Source organism: Mauremys mutica, chromosome 12 (genome assembly GCF_020497125.1).
Source record: "Mauremys mutica isolate MM-2020 ecotype Southern chromosome 12, ASM2049712v1, whole genome shotgun sequence".
Classification (NCBI taxonomy): Eukaryota; Metazoa; Chordata; order Testudines; family Geoemydidae; genus Mauremys; species Mauremys mutica.
In genome coordinates this window covers 76,273,960-76,288,366 of record NC_059083.1, presented here as the reverse complement: position 1 = coordinate 76,288,366, position 14,407 = coordinate 76,273,960, and the positions used below count along the sequence as shown (strand labels likewise).

At 36.5% G+C, this 14,407-nt stretch overlaps 1 protein-coding gene across 5 annotated transcripts in view; it reads right to left on the bottom strand.

Moving 5' to 3' along the window:
• CEP112 (centrosomal protein 112) overlaps window positions 1-14,407 on the bottom strand; it is a 271,084-nt gene that overhangs the window by 193,097 nt on the left and 63,580 nt on the right. For all 5 annotated transcript variants that reach the window (XM_044984035.1, XM_044984036.1, XM_044984032.1 and 2 more), the window contains 4 exons: window positions 11,652-11,751; window positions 10,364-10,482; window positions 7,404-7,547; window positions 325-479 (listed from right to left, as the gene is read on the bottom strand). In XM_044984035.1, the coding sequence (XP_044839970.1) occupies window positions 325-479; window positions 7,404-7,547; window positions 10,364-10,482; window positions 11,652-11,751 (518 nt within the window). The remainder of the gene's footprint in view (window positions 1-324; window positions 480-7,403; window positions 7,548-10,363; window positions 10,483-11,651; window positions 11,752-14,407) is intronic.

The window sequence follows — 14,407 nt, the reverse complement described above, 5'->3', positions numbered from 1 at the left end:
TAATAAAGGAAAAATAAAATGGAAATTGGCTTCAAATTTTATTTGCTTTATGTAATTTTTGAAGCTTCTGCAAAATTCTACACACTCACCTAGTCCCCTCAATTGATAAAATGTAAAATAAAATTGTACAATATAAAAAATATATATATTTTTCACGATCAACATCTTGGTGAGCGTCGAACAGTGGTTTTTGCACCTGGGTTGGTAAATCTTCATGACAATTTCCTAAGGCTGAATTATTGAGCACTGATTTTCTTGAAGACAGAGAGTGATGTTTAGTTTTGGAATTGCTTTGGTTTAAACTCTGACTACTTTATTAATTACCTTGATTTCACCTCCTGCAGTTCAGTGCATACTGCTTGGTAGCATTGCTCTAGATCAGTCTTTTCTTGAGATAATTTCTGACGCTGTAAATTACTACTTTCAGCCTCTACAGTCAGCTGCTGGACACGGGCCTCCAGTTCTTTGACCATCTGGTTCTAAAAGAATAGGTCATTGTTAAGAATAAAATTAGTGCACACTCCTGTTGTTATTCAACAGCCTAGAGCAACTGCAGTTCTCTGGTGGTCCAGAGAAACAAGAGCTATAAAAGCAAAGCTGTCATCAGTCAGGACAGTAAATTCTATAATGTATCAAAGCTTTCAAAATATACATGTTTCAAACAAAGTAAAGTGTGACCTCTGCCACCAGATCCAAATTGGAACAATACTCGCACTAGATTTCTATAGAATAAAGTTTTTATAATATGAAGCAAAACAAACAGTTTAAAGAAAAAATTGCTATTAAGGATAATGTATCTTGAGCTACTTCATACCTGTCAGAAACAAACAACATTATGATCAATGACAATATAGACAGCCTTCATGTAAGACAGAGCCCCAAAAAATTTTTTTTTCAAGACTAATACCAGGAAACATATATATTTTTTCTTTATTTATAGTCTCTTTGAAGAACAAACAAGTCAGTTGGTCAGATAAAGCCTTTATAATGTTGTTATGGAATCCAATTTATTTAATTTGTACGTTATATTGGCACCAAATGTTTACTGTAATAAAATACTTATTCAGTTACTAAAATGAAATCATGGCCAATGCCTGTTCCCAATAAATATACTGAGGTACCAAAGAATTGAAGAATTCAGAAGTTGTTCATTATTTGCAGTAAGTCTCTTTTAGTGTCACATCTAAGAGACTGGAAAAATAACATGATATAGCAGCTGATAAAAGACATTTTCCATACATAAAAGACTGTTTCTTTGTGTATCTGAGTAAACGTGCTCACGTATGTGTATGAGATATTTTGAGATATACTGATAAGTGTGGCATGCTATAAATTAGGGGGCTATTAAGAGGACTGATTATGATATATGTATTACAATATTCAATAATGCTTGACACATTTTTAGTAAGTCTTCATATCAATTTACAAATATTAACAACTACTGGTCACAAATACAAACATCACCCCCATGAGATAGGTGGCATTATCCCCATTTCAAAAATGGGAAATTGGAAGCACACAGACATAGCAATCAGGATCAGGCCTAGAACACAGGCATTCCACAGACAGCCTGTGTCTCTCTATGTTTACCTCTCCTTATAACGAATCCCTTTTCAATACATTATAAATGTACACTGAACGTTTTTGTGTTAAACACAATTTCACAACATTCAGAATTTAAAATAAAAATATCTGAAAATTCCAAAGAATATATATTTTTTCTCTTCTCCATTCTTTCCTAAAGTAATCTTAGTGTATAAGGAAATGAGAATAGAATTCCTGGGAAGGCAGAGGTGGGAAAATAAGACACAGCTGCCTTTTCAGGATGTTCAAATCAAAGTTATTTTTATATTAACAAAGGTTTGGAGGTGGGGGAAGAGAGAGGAAGTGGAAGAATATTTTCACCCTCTGTTAAAGGAAAGTAAAAACTCAAACATCTGTCAACGCCATTCAAGTTTTGTAGTATATTTAAATGTGCCTGGAGACATTTCTGACACACTCATGCAATCAGAATAGCATTACTCAAGCTTTTCAAAACAGTCTAAAATATTTTCTCAAACACACCAAACTTAACCATACACTTGTGTTGCATTTTAAAAGAGACTCTTTCCATCAATGCAAAGCCAGCTGCAGGCTCTGGTTTGTTTAGACAACAAAGAAAGTCAAGTATATTTTACTTTTAAGTTACAGGATTTGTCATGTAGCTAGTGGAGATTACTATCTTGTTTTTGACAAACAGCAGCTTTCAGACATCCTGTACCCAATAGATTGAACCATTTGATAAAATAAGGAGGATATCCCACTTTGCCAGCTGGGGGAAATTTGGCAAGAAAAAAACTTATCAACTTAATTGCCAATGAGAACAGTGCCTTCAAAGATAACTTAAGATGTCAATTGGGGCACAACAAAGACAATCCCCTAAGAAGCTTGTAGCATGCAATGAAACTGTGTTACAAAATGGAATTGCATTGATGGTTGTAAATTTTAGACCAAGATACAGTAGTAGTTTCAAATCAGGGTAATATCTTTTATCCTTTATCCAGTCAGTATTTTGGTCAGTATGCTCCTTAATGAAGAGCATATTTAAGAATATCCCTGAATCCTCTGATAGGCTGTTCAATGTGCTGTGGGCATTCCCCCCCCATAATCCATCAGCTGTTGGATACTCCTCTTGAAATGTGCACTGTACAGTATGGGTCACTAGAGCTCCTGGACTACATGGATGTTGCATCTGGAGGCTGTCCATAGGGAGTCTAATGCAAGATCAGGATCTAAAACAGTTGTCAAAGAAGCAGCTACATCAGAGCTCAGAATTTGGCCCTTTAAATAAAAGGCTATATTAAACACTGTCCAATCAATTGTGAAAGCTTTCACACTCTAGATTTGTGCACTAATCTAACCACAGTGGGTATTCATATTATACCCTCTGGGTGGATTTCACTCTCAATTTACAAACAAGAGTCATCAAGGATCTTCCAAAACTATTGATTTGTTTTGGCTCTCCTTAGGCGTTTTTTCTACAGATTTATAATTTGAAATTACTGTCACCCATCCATAAGGAATTCCCTCTTCTTGCATTTTCACTTATGAAACATGTCCTTCCCAAAACATTTTAAACATGACAAACACTAACCAATGGCAGTGGAAAACACTATCACCCAAATGTTTAAGAAGAAGACACAAAAGTGCTAAATCAGAGCCTTCCTCTGGGTCTCTCAATGCATGTTGAATTATCCATTTAATTTACACTGTAAACTCCTCAGGGTAGGGACTGTGAGTTCCTCTGTATCTTAACAAAAATAAATACAAAAACTCAGTCAATATTAAGCATCAATATTCACCCAAAATATTATTTAAAATGTTAGGCGGTGAAGATGCCTTTTAGCAGCACAGCATATTTCTTACTACAGAATATCACAAATTATGAGGTGTAACTATTAAGGCCTTTTACCATAAATAGTCACAGTCTAGTAAAATACACAGCATGAGTGTTCGGGGGTGGGGGAAATAATTTAAGGAGCAACACTATGCTTTCAACTCTTTGAAGTGGCTGGTTGTATTACACCGGTGAGATTCAGCTTCTAGGAGAAGACATCACTCTTCAGGACCTCAAGTTGGCTGACTCAGCAAAATTACATACCCCCAAATCCCTCCCCCAAACATTCTTCTCTGAGTTGCACAGATGTAAGTCCAGAATGACTCTGCTGACTTTGATGATTTAGACCATTAACTCATCTTGCAATTAATCACTTGCATGGTGTACACACATTCCCAGTCCTTTCTCTTTTTCCCAAATCTCCTCCTACATATACACTTACCACAGGACAACTGCTATGGATAATGGTAAAGTAAGGTCTATGGCAGAGATGGCTGAAAATATGAGAGTTCTAGATGGTTACTTATGTAATAAAACTAATGCCAAAAATCCCTTTTCATAAAGCCATAAAGCTTTCATAAATTTTCATAAAGTATTTCCATAGCTAGTAATCCATTGTTGCTTCAGTGTTTTATAATTATCGATGCTAAATCACACACATACTTCATAACTATTGCTATCTGCACTAAAGTATTTTTTTCCCAATAAATAAATGTTTGTTTTAGTGGGGAAAACACTTGTATTATAACATTGACAAGAGTTATATCATTCAGCCAATTCACTTGTTCACAATAAATGGCACTCCTGATAGTATGAAACGCCATGAAAAATGAAAAAATCTAAAATAACAAAAAAAGAGAAACTAATTTTCAGTGACAGTCTAGTCTTTCATCTTAAGCCATGCCTTGAACTCTACCTTGTTTAATTATTAAATCAGGAGCTGCTCAGCAAGATCTGTCTGCTTTTGATGGTTCTTAAATTCAATCCTGCTGACAGACTGTGTCCATTTTTCTCCGTATTTACTGTTGCCTATGACAAGGTCTGAATGCTAATTTTTCAATTCAACGTTCATTAATGACAGAATAAAGTTTGTTTCACGTTGCCCTTTAGCTCATTCAAACTATCACTTTTCTTTAATGTCTCATCTTGATGACAAAAGTACAAGATACCTCTTTGAAAGGGACTTGTTGATTTTTGCTAACAAATATTTACTTTATAAACTGTGTACAGTGTATAGTAAATACAGTTCACAACTGAGTTTCAAATTATCTGCCTTTTAGTATTTTAACGATACACAGTGCGCTCCCTTGAGGTTTGTAAGAATTTATGTGGAATTCAGAATGAACTCTTTTCTTCTCCAGGTGTGTTAGAACACATTTAGGTGAAGGTTAGTTGCCTACTGCTTCTTTCCTTGGAGGATTGTCTACCACTGCTAGACTAAGCAAAGAAAGGTTACCCCCAGTGACTGCTGGTCTTCCAATACACTGCCTGTATAATTCCACACTTCTGGGTGGGCACTATCCTTAATGACAAAATGAGTACTCTCTCAAAAGCAGCAACTGTTGCTTCCATACACATGCTCCCCCATGGAGCTGAACATGGGAGCAAGGGGCAGGCTGGATCTTCCAGCACCATTATTGGCATTTTAACATCATCAGTGGTTATTTTGCAATCTGGAAATAAAGTCCCTGATTGCAGCTTTCTGAACCAATCTATGTTCCTAAAAATGTGTGCATCATGCACCTTTCCTGACAATGCCATGTTGATGTCGGTGAAAGGCCCCCTGTGATTCACCAGTGCTTGCAACACCACTGAAAAATATCCCTTTCGGTTTATGTAATCTTTGGCAAGGTGGTCTGGTGCCAAGATAGGGATATGCGTGCCATCTATTGTCCCGTCGCAGTTAGGGCACCCCATCGCAGCAAAACCATCCACTATGTCCTGAATGTTGCTTATCCACTGTCAGAGCAGGTATCATTTTAGTGTTGCTGTGCTTCAGGGCTGGGGAAAGCACTGCACCAAGTTCCTGGAAAGTGCCCTTCCGCATTCGAAAGTTCAGCAGCCACTGCTCATTATCCTATAGCTGCATAACGATGAGATCACACCAGTCAATGCTTGTTTCCTGGGACCAGAAATGGTGCTTCACCATGTTCAACTGCTGCGCGGCTGTCAGCAGCAACCAGGCACTGTTTTGTTCTATGGCTTGCATCAGAGCTGCTTGAATGACATTGCAATGTTCTGTGCGGCGGCTCCTGTCTCAGCTCTGGAAATACTGCAGGATAAGGTGCAAGGTGTTTGTAATTGTCACAAAAGTGCACAGCTGAGCGAGGTCTATGCTTCTCAGGCTATGACATACATGTGCCGAAGCCAGACTTTCAAAAAAAGACGTGAAAAATCATGGATTGTTTGCCATTGATATCATGGGAGAGAGGAAGGGAGGAAACTGCATCATGGGAGGTTGAAGCCATGGTCCCATCCTCTCCCCATGACAATGTTTTGGTCTCATGCGGCATTGCAAGCCCATCCCAAAACTCCATGTGGCTAGTTGAACTGTGGAATAGCTACCCACAGTGTAACAGTGTAATGTGCTGGGCATCAATGCAAGCACCGCTAGTGAGGATGCACTCCACCAACACAATGTGTGGGGGTGTGGACACACCCAACTGACTTAATTACTGCGGTGGCTGAATGTCGACTTAAATTATATCAACTTAACTTTGTAGTGTAGACATGTCCTTAGAAGTACCCACTTACATCTCCTAGTGTATTCATGAGGTAGCTGCATTAATGGATTTCAGTGAGTTTCACCCAGGCTTTACATTGAAAAGATTATAACTGTAATGGTGGAGCTCTAAAGATGAGCAATTACAGGGAGATGTGTGATGACTTCTGGAATACCTACCCTTAAAAAGGATCCTGCTATTTCTACACTCTCTGCATTATACGGACTCATTATGCTAACTGAAAAAAATAGGTAATGTCAAAACGGAAGCTTTTCATTAAATATTTGTTTGTTCTAGTGGAGTAATTTTTAACAACACTCTTAAGTCTTAATAAAATGACTTGGACACATTATGCATTATCAAACAACAACAACAACAACAATAGATTATCATTATGCTTATATGACAACAGGAGTAGCTGAGCAAAATAATAACTCTCAAGACTTTCATAAACAAAGTGTCAACCACCTTTTTTTGGGCGTAAACCAATAGAACTGGAAAATAAGAGGAAAAGTTCAGCTTCATGAACAGGGAGAAGCAGTAGATAGGAGGAATGGTGAGAAAGTAAAATTAATAATAGGAAACATTTTCATAAAGTATTTACAGTATGTACTCAGTCTTTTTTCCCAGTTAAAGAAAAGAAAGTTGGTTGCCTACTGTAATGAAAGGGCGCTCTCAGTCACATTCCTCAAAAATGAATAACTTCAATTAACAACCTCCATCACAAAAAATACAGTTGTTATTAGTCTCAGCAGATAAACTAAGGACTAAATAAAGATGGAGACAGAATCATCTTCATTCCTAAAGATTATCCCCCCTCCAGATCAAAGGCACATTAATGGTTAAGTCTGAAGAATTTTGCATTGGAACTGTCCACACTGCACTAGCTTCCAGTGCTACCAATACAGCACCTTTCAGAAACCCTAGAATTCACCATTTTACTTTTGTTAAAAGAAGCGGGGAAGTGAGATTCAAGCATCTCTAATCTGACTCTATTGAAAAAAAATAACTGCCTCGACATTTGAAATGAAATAGTGTTACTTCTACTATCTCTTTGATGAAGCAATGTCACAGCATTGTAGCATGGTAGTGTAAGGCTGTCAAAAATGTTTTTCAGCCCCACAGTCTTTATGCACACTTTTGTGGTGGAACAAAATAAAAATAATTCTTATCTGAACTCCTTTCCCAATACTTTCTGATACACCATGTCGTAAGAAAAATGAACATTCCAAAATGCACAGGTGCATGAAACCTGAACATTACAATTCATATTTGTGGTCATGATCTGGATATAAAAAACTTACAGTTGCCTTTGTCTGTGCCAAGTACTCTGTCTCCATTTTACTAAGACGTGCATTTGTGTCCTCAAGCAGTTCTTGGATATTTTCTGTGTGTTTCTTCTGAAGATCAAATTTTTCCTTTTCCATTTCTGCCACAGCATTGTGGAGCTATATTTTTAAAAAAATGTCACCAGACATTTCAGTGACTTATAAAACTGAACAGCTGACGTTTCTGACCTTTAGAATAAAAACCTTATCATTTCCCCCCTTATTAATACGTGATAAGGTTTTCTGTATCACTGCTCCCAAACTAAAAAGGAAAGACTCTTAAATATGTATACACCAACCAATTTATATTTACCTTTTACAGAACATTGAAAATATATTTGTAGTTTTTGCCATTAATTTTGTTGCTCTTGTATTCATTTTAATATTGAAATCGAACCACTTACTAATGTACAAACTTAGTAAATTTTCTACTGTACAAATAATTTGCTCTCCACAACTACATTCCTTCTTCTAACAGTATGTCTCAAAATGTAGGAGACTGGGGACCATGGAAACAAAACTATCCACTTACCTGAATTAGAGAGTGTTATCTGTGACACCAGTCTTGAGCTACCACACAATACTGCCCAACACATTACTTCCATTCTAACACTAAGTGCATCCCTTTCTGGGTTAAGAGCTACAGCCCCCAGATTTGTAAAGGTATTAAGGAGTTGCTTCCATCAGTATTGCTACACTTAACTGATGTAAAAGCCAAAAATCTCATCTTAAAAAGGGGTTCAATAGGATTTAGCCTCCTAAGCACCTAAATATATTTAAAAATTTGGACCTTCAAATCTAAATTGATTAACAAGTCACCTTGGCAATAATTTTATGTCAAACTGGCCAGATCCTGTCTAGTGGATTGATGGTATGAACCATTACAGTGTGTTGCTCAGGTTTCAAACATGCCCATTTCACTCACAGTAATGACCTAAAGAACATGCAATGTCACATAACTGTAGGTAATGACACTCTGAAAACTGTTAAAACCATATTAATTTATACATATTTATTTTTTAAATAAAAACACCACAGCAGTGGTCAGTCTCCTTGTCAGGTGCCTGAAACATACTGAAAATGCTGATCTTATGCTTTTTATGCAAATTTATGCAGTGATGCTATTCATCAGGACCACTTCTTCATAGAGTCTACTGTGAACAGTGACAATGTAAGTCTTTTCCAGAACTGTCAGAATGAAAATTAAAACAGTATCGAGGGGGAAAGTCAGTGCTGGAAAAATTAATCTATTTTTCAATTGCAAGAAACTCAACTGTAGTTATCATGCTTTTAAAAATAATCTGAAAATAGAAATTAAAAAGTACCAATCCTTATACACAGGAATATTAAAATGACCACCAAAGTTAAAAAAACTAATGGATACCCACTATAGGACAGTCCTTGTAGCAGTTACTCAAAAACTTCTTACCCAAACGATTCATGGAACTCCACATAATGAAAGCAACTAACATGATTTTATCATTGGCTCAATATTTACTATCAGGAGAAAAAGAACTTTATTTTATGGCTATCTAGGTCTTCTTTATTAAAAATGTGGGACAGATGAAAAAAAGCCTTTTCAGTAAGCACAAAATCAGAGAATACCTGATTACATTTTTTTAAAGTAAATGTTACACGATGCAACATTTTTTTTTTTTACTCTAAATCATGCTGGAAACAGCCCCTAGTTTGTTCTACAACACTACATCAGCAAAATATGCTGAGTCTCCTGTCAACAACTTGACTCCTTACACAACAAAGGACAGTAATGACGTGAGTTTGCAAAGGTCAACGTCTATTCAAAGGGAAAAAAGGACTTGAGAAGGACAAAATGAAATAACTTTCATATACACTAGAAAAATATTCTACCTATCCATCTTTATTGTATTGTCTTGGAACACTGGACTATCATTTTTTCCCCATGGGGTAAATGGTGCCTTTACACCACTCCTGTGTTTTTAGTGGATTTAAAATTAACATAGCATTTTTGTTTGTGTACTTGTATCATGGATGACAATGGCAGCTTTGGGCATAACACTTGCTAGTTAACTGTCCATGCAGAGCAAGTATGATGAACTCAGGGTCAAAATACAGTTTTTGTAAGAAACAAAGCATTGAGCATTCTTGCTTCAGGTTCTTTGCTATTGGGAAAAACAAAATTTATGAGCAAGTTCTCTTCCAAAGCAAGAAGAAAAACTGACAAGGCCTTTGGCTCATAGGTCCAGGTGCCAAGACATAAAATTAAACACACCCTCTCTGGGAAGGGCGGCACCTTGACTTTGGGGTGACCTTTCTCCCTCTCCAGTGGGTTAGCAGCACACTGTCTCAACAATATTGTGGCAAGGCTGGAGCTGTACTGTGATACACCTGTCTCAGCACACATTGATGAAGACTTAAGCCTAAAAGTAAATAAAACTTTTATTGAACAATTTAAGTGTCACTGCACAAACAGCTGTTCAAAAGAGTCATTGTGGCTGTGGGCAGCAACAGTTCAACAGATAAAAAATCCACATCAGGTAAACTGTCACCAGAAGAATGTGACAGGACACCTTCCTTGTATACCCAGGCAAATGGGTTTGTCAAAAGGAAAAAATAGGGCTTGCAGAAAGCCTCCAAAGAAAGACTGGGATTTGCTCATATGTTTTGGAGGACTAGGTGTAGTGATGGTGGTGGATACAAATTAAAATGGCAAAATTTTGTAGTAGGTCTAATTTACAAAGATTTATTTTAGGTGAAAAATATATTAAGAAAAACTGGCAACGTTACTCTAAAAGTGAGCACAGAGAATACTCAAAAATAATTTAAGAAGTAGCATGTGTCCCTTTTAATTTTTTTAAATTAATGATTATCAATATGATGAATTGTACATTTGATCTTTCTACATTTCTATTGAATGAAAACTTCAGACTTAAAGCAAATAAAGTGTTATCCATTACCCTTTTCTCCCAGTCATTGTTCAAAGAATCTGTGCTTTGCTCACACAACTTCTTTAACTCCATAATCTGCTTTTCCTTAGTCTCTCTGACAACTTGTGACTCGCGAACAAGGGTCTGAACTGCCAAAAAATAAGAAAATAAACCCATTCAAGAGATGTCCTCTTCCAATATTGGCAACAAATGCAATCAGATAACTCCAGTCTTCCTTTCTGATATCACTTTTTGATATCTTTGCGCATTTAAAACATTATTTTGTTTGTGTGATAACTTTCTTACAAATGTAACATTAAATTCCATGCCATAAAACTGGATATTTAAACAAATATGGTATGTTCCCTTTCCACTGTGGTTTTGTTTACTTATAAAATATTTCCTGGTGACTTTTTTTTCTCTCTCTGTGAAAACATGAATATGAATATACAGAATGCTGTAAAACCTTCAGAAAGTATGTAACATAAGAAAATTAAAAACCTAAAGAAAATATAAAAACACTGCAACTCTAAATACCTTGCATCAAGATGTTATGCGCTGCCAATTTTTCTTAAATGTACCAGAACAGCAGAAAAACAATAGCAGTTTACATGCAATTCTCTAAGAATTTTGAAAAGTGACTAGTGATTTTGAGTGCCCAACTAAAGCACCTGAAAAGATCCTAATTTTCAAAAGAAGCTGGGCATCTACCCTCTGAAAATCAGGCTCCTTAAAGATATGTCACGTTCGGCTCTCAAATATTGAGGCATTCAAAATCACTAGTCACTTTTCAAAATGCTTGAAATAAAGATTTAAATAAACCGTAAGGTAAGTAAGGCTGGACTAAATACACTGAATAAATAAATTGCTCAATTCTCCATCCAGAGCTTAAAACTAATCTTCAACTTGTTACAAGGTTCCAAACTGATCATTTTAAATTAGTTTTAGAATTCATGTGCCACTAAACTTTCTACTTCTGATTGTGATTTGCAATATCAAAGTATTTCTATCACAAGAAACACTGTTTATGTGGTATTTTAGGCCCCTCAAAAAACAGTAAGCACTAAACCTAACAAGAACATGCTGTCTCTTGAAAAATGTAGTATGGAAAATGGAGCACAAAGGGAATCAAATGAGCATCCTAGTCAAATGAAAAATTACGGCCAATCTTTGCCCGCAAACTTATGAGCGCAACTCCTACTGAAATTCAACAGGAGTTGAACATGTGCACCTAAAGGTAAAACGTGGCCCTTTGGTCATTAATGTCTATAGTACCACCACACAAAAATAGAAAGCAAAAAATGTTCTCTCGTATCACCTTTCTTTTCTAGCTTCCTAATAGTCTCCTCAGCTTCATTCTGTTTAGTTTTGTAGAGGGTCTTCAATACTTCAGTTTCATTATTCTTTCTATCCAAAATCTGTAGTAGAAATTCACAACACTTTAACAAACCTGTGATTGAAAAGAAAAATATAACCCACAACCAAAGAACAATATCATATATGTGGATATATAACAGTGGAATAGTTTTGTATCTATAAAAGAGTAGTAGTCAAGAGATGCTTTGGACTCATGGAAGTAATGAAAAGTATGAAATTATCATTTCCACAGTAACTAACTGCAATGGTTATAAACAGAGGATGAATTCAGATGGGAAGCAGGCAACAGCAGGAGATCAACTTCTCAGCAATAAAAATACTATTTTAGTGTAAATGTCCTTATAAACAAAGAAAAAGTGAAGAGAAAATGTTACACAGACAAAGAACTGATTCTGAAAAAGAGTGATCTTCACAAGGCATCAAGAGCATCATGATTCTACAGGTCTTGAACCTTGGTCCACAGGGTTCCCAATTGATTGTCACCTGCCTGCTCCCACCCAGTGGCTGAGCAGAAGAGACCATGAAAACTGAAGTTACATCAGAGAGGGTTTCCCTGGGCCTGACTGGAGGAACATATTGAGCTCTGATTGGTCAGGGCTTCCTATTTAAATCAGAAGAGGAAGTTGTCCACACAACTGGGTTCTACCTGGCTGCTACACTGGACGCTGCCTTCTTGCCTGACTCCTGAATCCTGCTTTCCAACCTTGCCCCTGGTTCCTACTTCCAGGACCTGTTCCTGCCATCCTGTCCTGTTCTTGATTCTTGCCTCCAGTCTCTGAATCTGGCTCTGACACTTGGCTTGACACTCCAACTCCTTGGCTTGATCCTCTGACTCTGGCTACAACCTTTAGCTCGACTCCCAATTCTGACTCCGGCTCCGACCCTTGGATTGACTCCCCAACTGACACCTGCTCTAACCACTAGACCCAGCATCTTTGTCTCAGCCCCAACACAATATAATGTTGTTGTAACAGTAAATTTAACAGTTTTGAAGACAATCCAAGAATGTGAACATACTTTTTATTGATAAATGCTCTTATGGGATCCCATCAAAGAACACAAACACAGGGAAGAAAATGTAAGATGCAACATTTTCCTTATAAAAGAATTAACACTTCGGCATTCAGTAGGTAAACAATTTTTTTCTTTTATTTTAAAATACTGTAAGACATCTTACCAAGTGATCCTGCTGTGTCACTCAAAAAATATAATTGGCTATTCCAAAAGTAAAAGCAAGGGCAGTATTTTTGGTCCTTACCCTGCTTTTTGGTAGGACTACATTCTCTATGGGGATATAGGGTGCACATTGATGACCTACTCCAACTTCCTCTCCATGTCTGACACTTTTAATAGTATTCAGTTGTTTTCTTTTTCACTCCCAGCAATACATTTGCCTGTACCCTTAATATCTCATTAAAAACTCCCTCTCCCCATTATCTTATCTCTGAAACCATTTATATATTTGCTTTCAATTCCTTTACTATGTTTTGTGGGTCTTTCGAGCCAAAGACAGTACTCTATAATGGAGATTTACTATGGTGTTCTATGTACAATGGAATCTACAATCCAAAGGCAAAGACAACTTTTTGTCTACCTTCATTGCCCATAACCACTCTCTGGTTATACATAAACATTATATCTCCATACTCTCATTCTTCAGAAAATCACCAGTTCTCTCTGTCCAGTCAAGTACTTTGATCCTATCAGACTTATTAGCATAATTGGATAATTTCCCACCTTTGCTGGTCTTTACCCCCACCAACTCCTTGCACTGGTATCTCAACCTTCTTCCCTCCCTCCACTGAATGTATCTGGCCATCCCAAGAGAGCACCACTGTTGGAGGCAAGCCACAGAAGGAAAGCAACAGATATGTAGGGATATGGAAGCCTCTCATCTGGACTGCCTTCCTTTCCTTAAACCATCAAGATTATTTTTAAAAAAATATTTTACTCTTTTTTCTTTCCACATTCTCATAAAAAAGATTTAAACAACATAAGTTGTCTTGATATGTTGACAGCAAAAGACAATCCTATATAGGTATTTGTATTTATAAAAATACAAACACCTCTGTATTTATAAAAATATACTTACCACTGAAATTGTACAGACAAACAAAATTTATAGTACTGTCTAATCTGAATATTAAAATAAAAAGATGCATGTTTATGTAAATTGTTATGCTTCTGGCTGCAGTTTAAGACACCATTTTAATGAATATTATAAACTCAATGTTAAACTTAATATTTATGTTTAAAATGTTTTAACGTTAACTTATAGTAATTCTAAAAACTTATAACAAGCAGAACGCTGCCACCCCAAAACAGAATGTTACTCTCACCTACATTAAATGGTCTTGTGATTAAAGGATTAATGCAACACTATTTAACTTCTTCTAAAACATACCCAACATGATAAAACAAGTTCAAAAGATGGAATCTTGACAGCAGTTTGAAAAAAACAACAACTAAGGAGATGGGAAGGCATCTCAACTATTTCTTATTCTTACAAAGCTGTTTCCTTTAGACTCTCAACTTCACTAGCCAGTTACACTTACAAGCTTTCAGAACAGATGAGTCAAATATGCACCTGACCAAATATTAACATCCTTTATGGGAGTCTTTGATGTGTCATAGTGTTGTGTCAACTGACTTCCTCCAAGTCTGTGACTCAGTTTTGAAAAACAAAACTGAGACTCT